This window comes from Polypterus senegalus, chromosome 12, assembly GCF_016835505.1.
Source record: "Polypterus senegalus isolate Bchr_013 chromosome 12, ASM1683550v1, whole genome shotgun sequence".
NCBI classification, from domain to species: domain Eukaryota; kingdom Metazoa; phylum Chordata; class Cladistia; order Polypteriformes; family Polypteridae; genus Polypterus; species Polypterus senegalus.
Genome location: NC_053165.1, coordinates 71797199 through 71809993, shown reverse-complemented (window position 1 = coordinate 71809993; position 12795 = coordinate 71797199). Strand labels below are relative to the sequence as shown.

Sequence of the window (12795 nt, the reverse complement as noted above, 5' to 3'; positions counted from 1 at the left end):
CAAAGAATACTTAATTCAATACTTCAGTCAACTTTACAATGTATAACCTTAACATGATAGCCTTATCGTTACCTTACTGGCTCCTGGCAGAAGATGCAATTTGACATACGGATCAGCTAATCCATTGGAATCCATTGGCTTCAAACCCTGTAAAATGACAAACACAATGTTCATGTCCTCTTTAGGGAAGGCATTCTGCTTTGAGTAGAATTGTGATAAACAAAGACCACCTATTACAGCGTCCTCTTCTTGCAAAATCCTCAACATAAAACAAAAGATTTTTAACTACTAGAAATTCATTATTGACTGGTGGACAGGTGTAAGTAAAGATGTCACTTGAATCTGAAGTCAGAAAGATATAAGGGTAGTATAAACTGAAAATGAACCAAAAACATGAAATGGCTGTGGCTATTTCTATTCAGTTGTCAAATAATCCTCACCTTGTCAAGCGGAGATTCATGAACGCACAGCAAACCAACACCAAATGCTAAACGGCACATCTTATACAGGAAATTTTGATCTTTATTTTCTGCTTAACAACTGCATCACATGCTTTCATTCTTCACTCTCTGATTAGTGTGCCTGCTGCTATCAAAACTTTTTTTCTAAGTATGGCATGGGCAGTAAAAAAAAAAACAAACCAAAAAAAAAAAAAAAACCTGGATCTATCCATTAATCCATTTCCTCCGCACGCTTTTTATCTTGCAGTGTTGCCAGGATTCACCGCTTTTGTGACAAATTGTACTTGGCGCACTGCTGCAGTTACCTCCTACATGTCAGTGCAGTCAACAGATACTTTATTTTACCTTTAAAAAATATCACAAATCAAACAAACAATGGGCACTGACTCACCATAACTTGTCATTACCCCTCAAACCCTGACATTTAAATAAAAAAAAAATGTTTCTACCTTTGCCTTAATGATACTGCAATTTAAGGAACTGTTTTCTTGGTCATATAACAGACTGAATTCCAAGGAGCCCAGAGTTGCTGAAAAACAAATTCAAAAAACAACCCAGCTTAATATACGACAAGCAGCAAACTTAATAATTCACGTTGCGCATGGCATACTCTACAAACGATATATTTCAGTAGAGATATAAAAGTCCAGTATAACTGGTGATCTGTGCCAGTCATTGGCCATTCATATCAAACTGCTTACTGGCTTCATCAGAGTCATAGCTGTTGGCATCCTCCTCATCTTCCTCAGGTGGGAGTTGCGCAGGTGGAGCTGGTTGCCTCTTCTCCTCTCTCGGTACACTTTGTGGCTGTACAACAGCTGCTGGCGCACCACCTACAGATATTAAAGAGCAACAGTACACAATCAGAGGAATTAAATCTCCTAATTTGGGTGAACACAGCTGGGAATGCACCAACAAAGGGATATATTTCTGAAGAGATGCCATTCTAAAGTAGGACATGCAGCCATTGTCATGTGCTAGAAATTCATAGGACCCACAAAATAAATGACATGCTCAGGTGTCCACACGGGAACTATTAGCTAGCCGTTCTCATTATAGAAGACTGCAGAAAACTTCCGGATTCCATCGTTTGGACGTGAGTTTAAGAAGGCTTTGCACCCAAGGAACCAAGTTATTGGAACTATTCTCTAACATTTCAGTAATTATTTACCACTCTGATGCTGATCTTTCTGATCATAAAATAGGGCATTACATCGGCAATTGATAAGAAGAATTCATAATTAATTTGTGCAATTATGGTATTTGAGGGTTCCTCTAGAGCGTCTCTTTCTCTTGCACGATTTGGTTCAAAAACGAATCAACAACGACATTTATTTCTAGAGCACATTTTCATACAAATGATGTAGCTCAACGTGCTTTACAGGATGAAGAAAGAGAAAAAAAGACAAAATATAAAAAACAAAATTAGGCAACACTAATTAACACAGAATAAAAGTAAGGTCCGATGGCCACGGCAGACAGAAAAAACAAAAAAACTCCAGAGTGGAGAAAACAAAAAAAAAAAAAAAAAAAACCTAAATCTGCAGGGGCTCCAGGCAGGCCCGCCGCCAGAAAGATTTGGGCCCCAGACAACTGGGTACGTGTGGACCCCTCTGCCTTCCACCGGGTCCCCACAAGCCAAAACCTTCAAATACGTATACAAAAAAAATCAAGCGCATTGTGCCCCCCTGGTGGACACGAGACCACCCATCCTCCTCCAGGCATGCTATCTAACATAAATGGCCTCAATCAGTCCTCATGGTTTTCAGCCTTCACATGGAAGAAGCACATCATCATCTCATAACAGGTTCAAGTTTCGAGTTTGGTATTTTTCAGTCAAGCTGGTTTAGTTCTAGAGTGTCCTCAAGAAACTGTGAAACACAGAGACTGACAGACACACACCCATCATCAAGATATCCATGTTTTCAATATCTGATGACCCTAAAATGTCAAGATCCATCGAAAAACGGAGATCAAAATTTTTGATGACTCTAAAGCTTTTGCTCCTCCGCCATAGATGACAGATTATGGTGTGGGAGAGTACAAAACAAAAAACGTTAAATGAGTGAACAAAAACTAAAGATGGCGAGGAAAAGATCCTTTTTGTAAGAATATTTTTTCCTGCCAATTTCAGATTCATGTATTTATGTATGGCTTCAGAACTTAATTGCTCTGTGGTTTTAAAAACCAACTGTTTAACTGCATGTAAATTTAAGACCGAAACCTCTGTTTAAAGAGCTACAGTCGCACTAAATGAGTAAGTGAGAAATTTATGTCACAGAACAAATTCATGATAAAACCGCTATAACTGATATCATTTAATTAGCGAGTATTACATATCAAATGCATTACCTGGCTTCTGCTCAAGGTATCGAGAAGGTGGACCACTCTGTGCACTCCTTACCCCTGTTCAAAAAAAAAAAAAAAAAAAGATAAGCTACAAATATCTGGTAAGACCATGTGTTTACCTACAATTAGTGGGTTATTGAAGATTCATTCTCTTAAACATCATGAAAGTAAAAATGTACATTGGGTATGTAAGAGAAGGTTTTAGACTCAGAGTTAATAAGAGTCAAAGGTTGTGATGGACGGCCGGCGTTTCATTCTGGCCAGGACGTCCCTCAAGTGAAAGAAGGAGACTTTTCAGGGCACTACATCCCCCGGGACGCTAGATGGCAGCTCCCCCGGATGGAAATGGTTCCTCGGATTCCTCAGGACAGCATGGGACGTGGAGTCCGTCTCTTCAGCCCCGTAGGGTGCCGCTCACCAAGATTTTAGGGACTATTATGGTTACGTCAACCCGGAAGTACGTAGGAGTCACGAGGACGGAAACCTGCAGTACTTCCGGGACACCTGAAGAAGGCATTTGACCCGAAGAGAAAATACTTCCGGGTCACAGACTTTAAAAGGACTATGGGAAACCCTAGCAGATGGAGCCAGAGATGGGTGGGAGTGTGACGGAGCTGCTGGGAGTGGAGTATTGTTATTTGTGATTGATTATTGTATGTATTGTATTATTGGATAATTGTGGAGAGTGCGGTGCTTTGGGCACTTTATTGACAAGAATTATTAAATATTATTCTTGTGCTTTTACAAGTGTGTCTGGGACATCTGTCTGGTGGGATCAACGGGGCAACAGCGCCTCTAATGGCCACACGGTCTACAATATAATTGTATAATGTAGCCAAGAACAAAAGGGGGAAAAATACACAAGTGTTCTTAGTGCAACAGCAAAGAGTGCAAAGTTACGGAGACCTGGTAAAGACTTAACTGTGGGACAGGCGTACTCTGTTCTTTTGTTTTTATATAAAGGTAGAAGACTAGAAATCTTCTTTTAAACAGGAGGCTTTACTCTTCAAATTCAAATTGCAATGTCCTAAATATTATTAAATCATGCGCAACACTGAAAGATTGACTGCAGCTCAAGGGTTCACATTTGTGCTCACGTTGGCATTCATTCCTTACCTGGCTGAGTTGCCTGGACCACTGGTGCTGGACGAGGTGCCTGCACAGAAGTAGCTCTTTTAACAGCTGAAAGACATCAGTTGACAGCACAAAGTGAAGCAGTAGAAAGACAGACACAAGACATTAGGTTTCCTGGGAGTGAGGAGGACGATAATGATGAGAACAGATTAACAAAGGAGAGCTGGGAGGAAAAAATGAACAAAGACATCCATTTTCTACAGGCTACTGCAAAAAAACACAAAAATGTAGGTTTTCTACATTCCGCAATTTGCAGGAAAAGACAACTAATGAAACAAAAATCTGATATGAATGGCTGCATGAAGTGATGTACTATGAAACTGATAGGAATGAACGTTTGTGATTACAGGAGGATCCTGGAAACCAAAATCTAATGCTCATTTCTACTGAAAGCTGATGTAGATTCTAGATTTAATGAAATGCTGGCCTCTTCAGTGATGATCTTTAGTAGAATTTTAACATGTTTCCAGTTTTCGAAATGCTCCAACACATACTGAAACATAATACACTAAAAGTAAAGGAAATTTGCAAATGGAAATCAAAAACTGACTCCACATGTGACAAGAAGAAGTACAGAGAGGAATAAAAACAAAAGTTTGGACAGTAGAGAAAAATCTCCAGTATGTTTATATCCTGACACAATTAAGACAGATTACAAGACTCAGATGCACGTGTGACCACAAATCTGAAATACAGAAAAGATGTATATTAAAATACTCATTTACAAGCTTGCAGTTAGAAGGACCCTTTGCGTAAGGATTCTGCCACCACAAAAAATTGGAAGAAAGAATGGGCACAACTTCCTTTTGTATGTCAAATCATGAAGGCAGAGGCAATTTAGGCTATAAACTGAGGCAGGCTACTATTTTCAAGCAAGCTCTCAGAAGAAACTTGTCAAAACAACAGTCTTTCCGCTCATTCAGTCTTAACTGGCTTTATCTAATACAGAATCTTGGGGTAATCAACATCAGCCAAGATAAAAAGCTAGTTTATAATTAATTACTCACTCTATCCAGCAGCATTTCTAAACAAAGGTGTAACATGCAAATTTTAGATAATGTATCCCTATCAGAAGTCAAACATGTGAGGTGGAAACACTAACCTTAATAGCATTATGTGACATGGAAAAAGATCACATGACAACAAATTCAAATTTACCCAAGAAACTATAAATATTGTCAGAGATGGCTGGGGTGGCAACCAGACCGGAGTAGGGTTACGCCTTCCCCAGACTATATGGGGGCGACTACCCTGGTTCCTTTGGGGGCCACAGGTACAGAGCTTTGAAGCTCCACCCTGTAGGGGCCCGTGGTCACCGCCAGGGGGCGCCACCCATGCCTTTGGAGCCCTGGATCTCAGCACTTCTGTCACACCCGGAAGTGCTGCGGGGAAGAAGACTGGGGACACCCAGAGTGCTTCCGGGTATGCTGCCGGCACTTCTGCCACATGGGGGCGTGTCCGTAGGAGATTGCTGGGAAGCACCGGGAGCACATCCGGGTATAAAATGGGCCGCCTCCCTTCATACGATGGCGTGAGTCAGGAGTGGAGTGGACAAGACCTCTGAAAGAGGCCTGAAGAAGGAAAGAGGCATTGGTGTTGGCCTGGACTTTGGGGAGTTTTGGGGTTTGTGCGCACTTTGAACTTGTAAATAATGTACAATAAACTTGTGTTGGGTGACATGAACGTGTCCACCGGTCTGTGTCCGGGCCGGCTTCCACAATATGAATATACAAGTTGTGAGACATCACATGGAAAGATCAGCCAGATGCATCTTTATTTAACAAATTAAAAATACAAGATAATGAATCAACTATTAGCTATTCTGATAGATCAATAATGAAATTATGAGGTTTGTGTCGTCATCATCCTATCATTTGCAATCTACAGCCTTACAGACAACAAAGCATGCTGCCACATAAAAAAAAATAAATTATCCAGTTGATGATCTTGTACTATTCTCTTTTAAAACATGTACTTTGAGCTGTACACTTCAAGCACTTTGAGCTACTGTTTGTATGAAAATGTGCTATATAAATAAATGTTGATGTTGTTGTTGTACAGGTGGACATGCAGAGTGTCGTGGACTACAATAAAGACAAATGCTGAGTAAAGAGAAGACTGGGTGTGGAGGCAATAAGTATTGTGTTGAGAAGGACCAGTCTAAGGTGGTATGGGCATGTGGAGCAAAATGCAGAGAATGAGCGGAAGCAGAGAGCGGATCAGCGAGCGGAAGCAGAGAGCGGATCAGCGAGCGGAAGCAGAGAGCGGATCAGCGAGCGGAAGCAGAGAGCGGATCAGCGAGCGGAAGCAGAGAGCGGATCAGCGAAGCGGAAGCAGAGAGCGGATCAGCGGCGGAAGCAGAGAGCGGATCAGCGGAAGCAGAGAGCGGATCAGCGAGAGGAAGCAGAGAGCGGCGGCGTCTCCCACAGGCACGTAGCCCTTTGAAAGCACACGAGCAAGTTCACCTGAGATAAAGCCGGCAGCTGACCAGTAGAAATAACCGGCAGTGAGAAATTAAAGTCGATCACTTAGCGGGTGGTGGAAACTTAAAAGCGACGGTGATTCAGCTCAACACGGAAAGCGCAGAAGCACCTATAAAACGGCAAAGATGACTTCAACATTTAATGTAAGTTCTATCTGCTCTCTGCCCATCGAGGGCACGTTTATATGTTGTGTGTCCTGCAGTATGTACAGCTCAGGTTTTCCGGCCGACAGTGCAGATAGCTTCACCTGCCAAAAATGTTTAGTTAATTTAGAGTTGGTCGGGAAAATACGCGAATTGGAGGACCGCGTTAGGAATCTGATAGCGATTAGGCAAACCGAAAATTGGATCGACTCGGTTTGTTTAGACAATTCGCTACATCTGATTCGCTTCAGTCTCTCCAGGTCCCACTGTAGTCAGTGCGAGGCCGAAATCAGCAGCACCAATTCAGCCACAGGGCGAGTGGGTAACAGTAAGACGGGGGTCTAAGAATCCAAAATTTAGTCCCCCAGAACCCAGGTCACCAATTCGGACCCAGAACAGGTTCTCAGCTCTCCAGCGCCTGTGGAAACTGAGAATAATAAAGTGCTCATAATTGGCGATTCCATAGTGCGGAATGTTAGAATTCCAAACTATGTTAAACCAGCAGTTAATGTTAAGTGCCTTGCAGGGGCCAAGATTTCTGGCATAAAGGCCGCATTGGACCGTGTTGCCGACGATGAAGTATCTACCTTATTGCTGCATGTCGGCACTAATGATATTTATTTACAGCAATCTGAGGTATTAAAGCGAACTTCATCTCTATGCACCAAAGCTAAAACAAAATGTCGGAATTTAATTGTATCTGGTCCCTTACCAAGATTGTATAGAGGGGATGTGATTTATAGCAGATTGCATTCCTTTCACTGCTGGCTAGAAACCTGGTGTGCAAATAAAAGCATAGCATTTGTGAACAATTGGGATGATTTTTGGGAAAGGCCTGGATTTTTCAGAAGAGATGGTCTTCATCCTAACTGGAGGGATCTTATGTATTATCCCAAAATATGGCAGCAAAACTGCCTGGTTGACTGATTAGAGCACCATCCAGGCCGCAGTCATGTGATCTTAAATCACAGGCTGTTGTTTATCCCACCTGTTATTTTCCTGAAGCTGTTACCCATAATCCCTGTTGTGGGGCATCCAGTAAATTTAGTCTTGAAACAAACCATAAATTAATTGATAACCAAAAAATAAGGTGTATAATTAGACCAAGGGATAAAACCAGACACTCCACCAGGGGCATCTGTAATAGAAATTTAATTCAAATTAAAACAAAAAATATATCAGCAGTTCAGAAAGAACCATGCAGTTTTAAATGCTGTTTATTGAACATTCGCTCTCTTGGCACTAAAGCTGTTTTGGTAAATGATATAATATTAAGTACAAAATCTGATCTGTGTCTTCTTACTGAAACCTGGCTTAGTAAATGTGACACTGTTCCCTAGCTGAGGCGTCACCAGATGGATACTCGTTCCTTCATAAGTCTAGAGATTCTGGTCGAGGAGGAGGCCTTGGAATAATTCATTGTAACAAAATGCAAATCACTCCTAAAAATTTAGGCAACTTTACATCCTTTGAGGCATTCATTTTAAATATTAAAACAGATTCCAACACAATTATAGTGCTAGTCTACAGACCACCAGGGCCATATTCATTGTTCATGACTGAATTTAGCAACCTTCTGTCTGATTTGGCTATAAATTATGATCACGTAGTTCTGATGGGGATTTTAATGTACACATTGATGTGGAAACTGACACTTTTAGCAAATGTTTTACTTATTTGTTAAATTCAGTAGGATTTTGTCAGATTGTCAAAGGTCCAACTCATAATCATAACCATACATTAGATTTAATTATAACTTACAAAGTTGAAATTCAAAATTTAAATATTACTCCATTAAATGTAGTTATTTCCGATCACTTCTTAATTACGTTTGATTTAGTTCTGCCCATGCCAGCACTCGCAGATTAAAACAAAGACAGTGCGACATCTAGATTGTAATTCTGCTTCAAAATTTATAGATACCTTGAGTAAGTCGAGTGTAATTGTGGAAAACCATTTAGATCAGTTAACATCAAATGTAAACGTGGAAAACAATTTAGATCAGCTAATATCACATTATAATGTGACCTTGAGAGATGCTCTGGACACAGTGGCTCCCCTAAAAACAAAAGTGATCAAAGCACATAGAAACTCTCCCTGGTTTAATGAAAACACTCGAGCTCTTAAATTAGAGTGTCGAAAACTGGAGCAGATGGAGAACAACAAAGCTACATGTCTTTCAAATTGCATGGACAGAGAGTGTTAATAAATATAAAAGGCCCTCTTTAAAGCTCGCTCAGAATACTATTCTACATTAATAGATAGCAATAATAAAAATCCTAGGGTACTTTTTAGAGCAGTGGCTAAATTAACAAATGGGAATTCAGATCAACAGTGCAAAATACCAACAGATATTAGCAGTACAGACTTTATGAACTTCTTCAATGAGAAAATTAAAAATATAAGATCCCAGATCTCAGCATCACAGTACAAACCAAATACTAGCTTAGCAGACCCTGCTCACATTGCATTCAGCACTTTAATAATTTTAATCCTGTAACTGAGCAGGAAGTCTTAACTTTAATTTCTAAAATGAAGCCCACTACTTGTTCCCTAGATCCACTGCCAATAAAACTAGTAAAAAGTGGAATGGATGTTCTTGTAGCACCTATTCTAACATTATCAATAGTTCATTATTGCATGGCACAGTACCTGATGCACTAAAAGTGTCAGTCATTAAACCTTTACTTAAAAAGTCAGACCTAGACCCACACATACTAAATAACTATAGGCCTATTTCAAATTTACCATTTCTCTCTAAAATACTAGAGAAAGTAGTCGCCAGTCAGCTTCAGTCACACCTTACGCATTACAATTTATTTGAGAAATTCCAGTCTGGCTTTCGCACTGGTCATAGTACAGAAACGGCACTAACACGGGTTGTAAATGACATTCTGATATCCTCTGATGAAGGAAATTCCACTGTAATTATGTTGTTGGACTTAAGTGCAGCATTTGACACCATTGACCATTCTATTTTACTGCACAGGCTAGAAAACGATGTTGGGCTTACAGGCCCGTGCTCGCTTGGTTCAGTTCTTATTTATCAAATCGATTCCAGTATGTACAGAAATGTGCTGACAGTACTCCATCATTATACACAGAAGTTCAATATGGTGTCCGCAGGGCTCAGTACTGGGACCTTTACTGTTTTCACTTTACATGCTTCCACTGGGATCTCTCATTAGGAAACATAATGTTAATTTTCACTGTATGCAGATGACACCCAGTTATACCTTTCATTTAAATCAAATGAAGTTTCTCCGATGTTGTCTTTAATTAGTTGTGTTAGTGAATTAAAGGAATGGATGAATGAGAACTACTTGTCTTTAAATACAGATAAAACAGAGATGTTAATTGTTGGAGGGAATGACGCTGATCACAGCAATATTTTGTCATCATTTAACTCAGTTGGAATCCCAATTAATTTTACTGAATCAGCCCGCAATCTAGGAGTTATCTTTGACTCTAGCATGTCATTTAAAGCATATTACAAAGTCGTCCAAAACATGTTTTTCCATCTTAAAAATATTAGGAAATTAAGGCTTTCTAAATAAACAGGATTGTGAGAAATTAATTCATGCATTTATCTCTAGTAGGATTGACTACTGCAATGCGGTGTTCACTGGATGTTCAAACTGTTCTCTATACAGCCTCCAGTTAATCCAAAATGCGCTGCAAGAATTATTACAAGAACAAGAAAATACGAACACATAACCCCAGTTCTTAAATCTTTACACTGGCTCCCAGTTAAGTTTAGGGCAGATTTCAAAATCCTCCTTTTAACATATAAAGCATTAAACGGCCAAGGTCCGCTTACTTGTCTGAACTTATCATGACTTACAAACCTGAGCACATTAAGATCTCAAGATGCCGGTCTGCTTAGGATTCCAAGGATTAATAAAATAACAGTGGGAGGTCGAGCTTTTAGTTACAGGGCCCCTAAACTGTGGAATGGTCTTCCTGCTTCCATAAGAGATGCCCCCTCGGTCTCAGCCTTTAAATCCCGGCTGAAGACTCACTACTTCAGTTTAGCATATCCTGACTAGAGCTGCTGATTAACTGTACATACTGCATCTCTGTTGTTAGTCATTAGCACTATAACATAAGTAACATGATAATTATATTTGAATACTAACCCTCACCTATTCTGTTTCTTTTCTCGGTACCCAAATGTGGCCATTGGTGCCACGGCCCACCTGCCAAGTTGTTTGCCTGCCTATGGTAAAGTCATCCCTGATGGAGGATCACAGGAATCATGGGAAAGAGAGGTCCTTTCATCGGAGCAATGTTTCAGCCGTGGCATGGCCAAATGGAGATGCAGCTAGATGGATGAGGTCTCCAGGACTCTAAAAATATCGAAACCTAATTATGTCATATCATCTACTGTTAAACCGTAATTCTAAAATTTTTATTATGCTGTCTTAAGGAATTGTTCTGTTGTGTATATTGTATTGTATTGACCCCCTACTTTTGACACCTACTGCACGCCCAACCTACCTGGAAAGGGGTCTCTCTTTGAACTGCCTTTCCCGAGGTTTCTTCCATTTTTCCCTACAAGGTTTTTATTGGGAGTTTTTCCTTGTCTTCTCAGAGAGTCAAGGCTGGGGGGCTGTCAAGAGGCAGGGCCTGTTAAAGCCCATTGCGGCACTTCCTGTGTGATTTTGGGCTATACAAAAATAAACTGTATTGTATTGTAAACTGTATTGATTGGATAAAGAGGTGCACGGACATGAAGGAGATGAGGCCCAGAGGGAGAGCAAGGAAGACACGCTCAGTGGTGGCAAACAATATGAAAAGAACCTGGATAAACCTGGAAAATGGCAATGACGTTGATGGAAATAATGATGACGCTGAGCTCTGAGCCAACAAAAAATGTTAGACATGCTGAGTAAGGGGGTTTGGAGACGAACAGTTCAACAAAATGCTATACGCTGTGTGGGACTTTTAGAGAAAACAACTCGACTGTGCTGATACAAGTATTCCTTTTCTTTCCACACCCATTCCACATGAGACATAGAACTCTTTATAACAGGATTACTTGGAGCTTTGACACATTTTACATCTTTTAAGGAGCAGCATTTGTCTCTCAAATGTTTCGACAGAATAACATAAAAATAATCATGCCATACAGACTTTTTTTTAAATAGACTGCACCCCTACAAGAAGATGTAGCAATTTGCTGCAGTGAACAGAAATACATATTTGCCTGCACAAGAAACTCACCAGAATGTTAAAGAGAGGTTTCATGCTTCCATGTTTAATTCATTACACCAGTAAAGCTACAGTAATCCCAGAGTTATTAAAACAAAGATTTGGTTTTAGAATCTTTTATAGTAGATTACAATAATGGCTTACAGTGGAGATAAAAAAAGAATATGATTTTACATTATAAACAAGGCTGTCTGCCGTGGGAAACCACTAAAAAAACAAAAGACCAAGCATTGAAATTCAAATACTGTGGAACCTCAGTTCACGAACGTCTCTGAACACGTACAAATCGGGTTACGACCAAAAAGTTTTGCATCTGGTATACGAACAAGCCAGTTTCCCTTTCGGTTTGTGCGCGCTGATGATTTCCACACGTGTTCAGTCTCAGTTCAGAGCGAGAGACAGAGAGAGAGACACACACACACACACACACACGATGCACTGGGCTTGTTTTTAAAGCGACTGATTCCAGCATTGTTTTAACCTCATTGTATTTAATGAAGACTTTTTTCTATTGGACTTTAACCTCCACTTCACTTCTGTTTACAGCGATCGGTTCGTTGCGTGCATTGTTGCAATGTTACTTTTCTTGGTGGTTTATTAAATTACGGATTTTTCAAATGTTCATTTTTTTTCCCTGTGCTTAAAACTCATTTAAAAAAAATGTTTTTAGCGAGTGTTTTGTAGCACTATAGCACAAACTCTTACACTGTTAGTTTTCTCTGTTGTTCAAGGTTTTCTCAGTGTTATTCCATGTTTTTACATTTAATTTACTATTATGCTGTGCAGTCTATGGTATCATTAACTATATTTATGCTTAAAAACTAAAAAAATTAATATTTACATACAGTTCATACGGTCTGGAACTGATTAATTGTATTTACATGCAACACTATGGGGGAAATTACTTCGTGTCACACCTAAATCGGGTTACGAGTTTTGGAACGAATTACGGTCATGACCCGAGGTTCCACTGTATAAGTTATTATTGTTATTATTATTATTATTATCTAT

At 39.9% G+C, this 12795-nt stretch overlaps 1 protein-coding gene across 3 annotated transcripts in view; it reads right to left on the bottom strand.

The window, feature by feature from the left end:
* Nucleotides 1–12795, bottom strand: part of LOC120540989 (rabphilin-3A-like) — a 169171-nt gene that overhangs the window by 19106 nt on the left and 137270 nt on the right. For all 3 annotated transcript variants that reach the window (XM_039772206.1, XM_039772207.1, XM_039772208.1), the window contains 5 exons: nucleotides 3927–3992; nucleotides 2814–2867; nucleotides 1163–1294; nucleotides 911–990; nucleotides 73–147 (listed from right to left, as the gene is read on the bottom strand). In XM_039772206.1, coding sequence (XP_039628140.1) covers nucleotides 73–147; nucleotides 911–990; nucleotides 1163–1294; nucleotides 2814–2867; nucleotides 3927–3992 — 407 coding nt within the window. The remainder of the gene's footprint in view (nucleotides 1–72; nucleotides 148–910; nucleotides 991–1162; nucleotides 1295–2813; nucleotides 2868–3926; nucleotides 3993–12795) is intronic.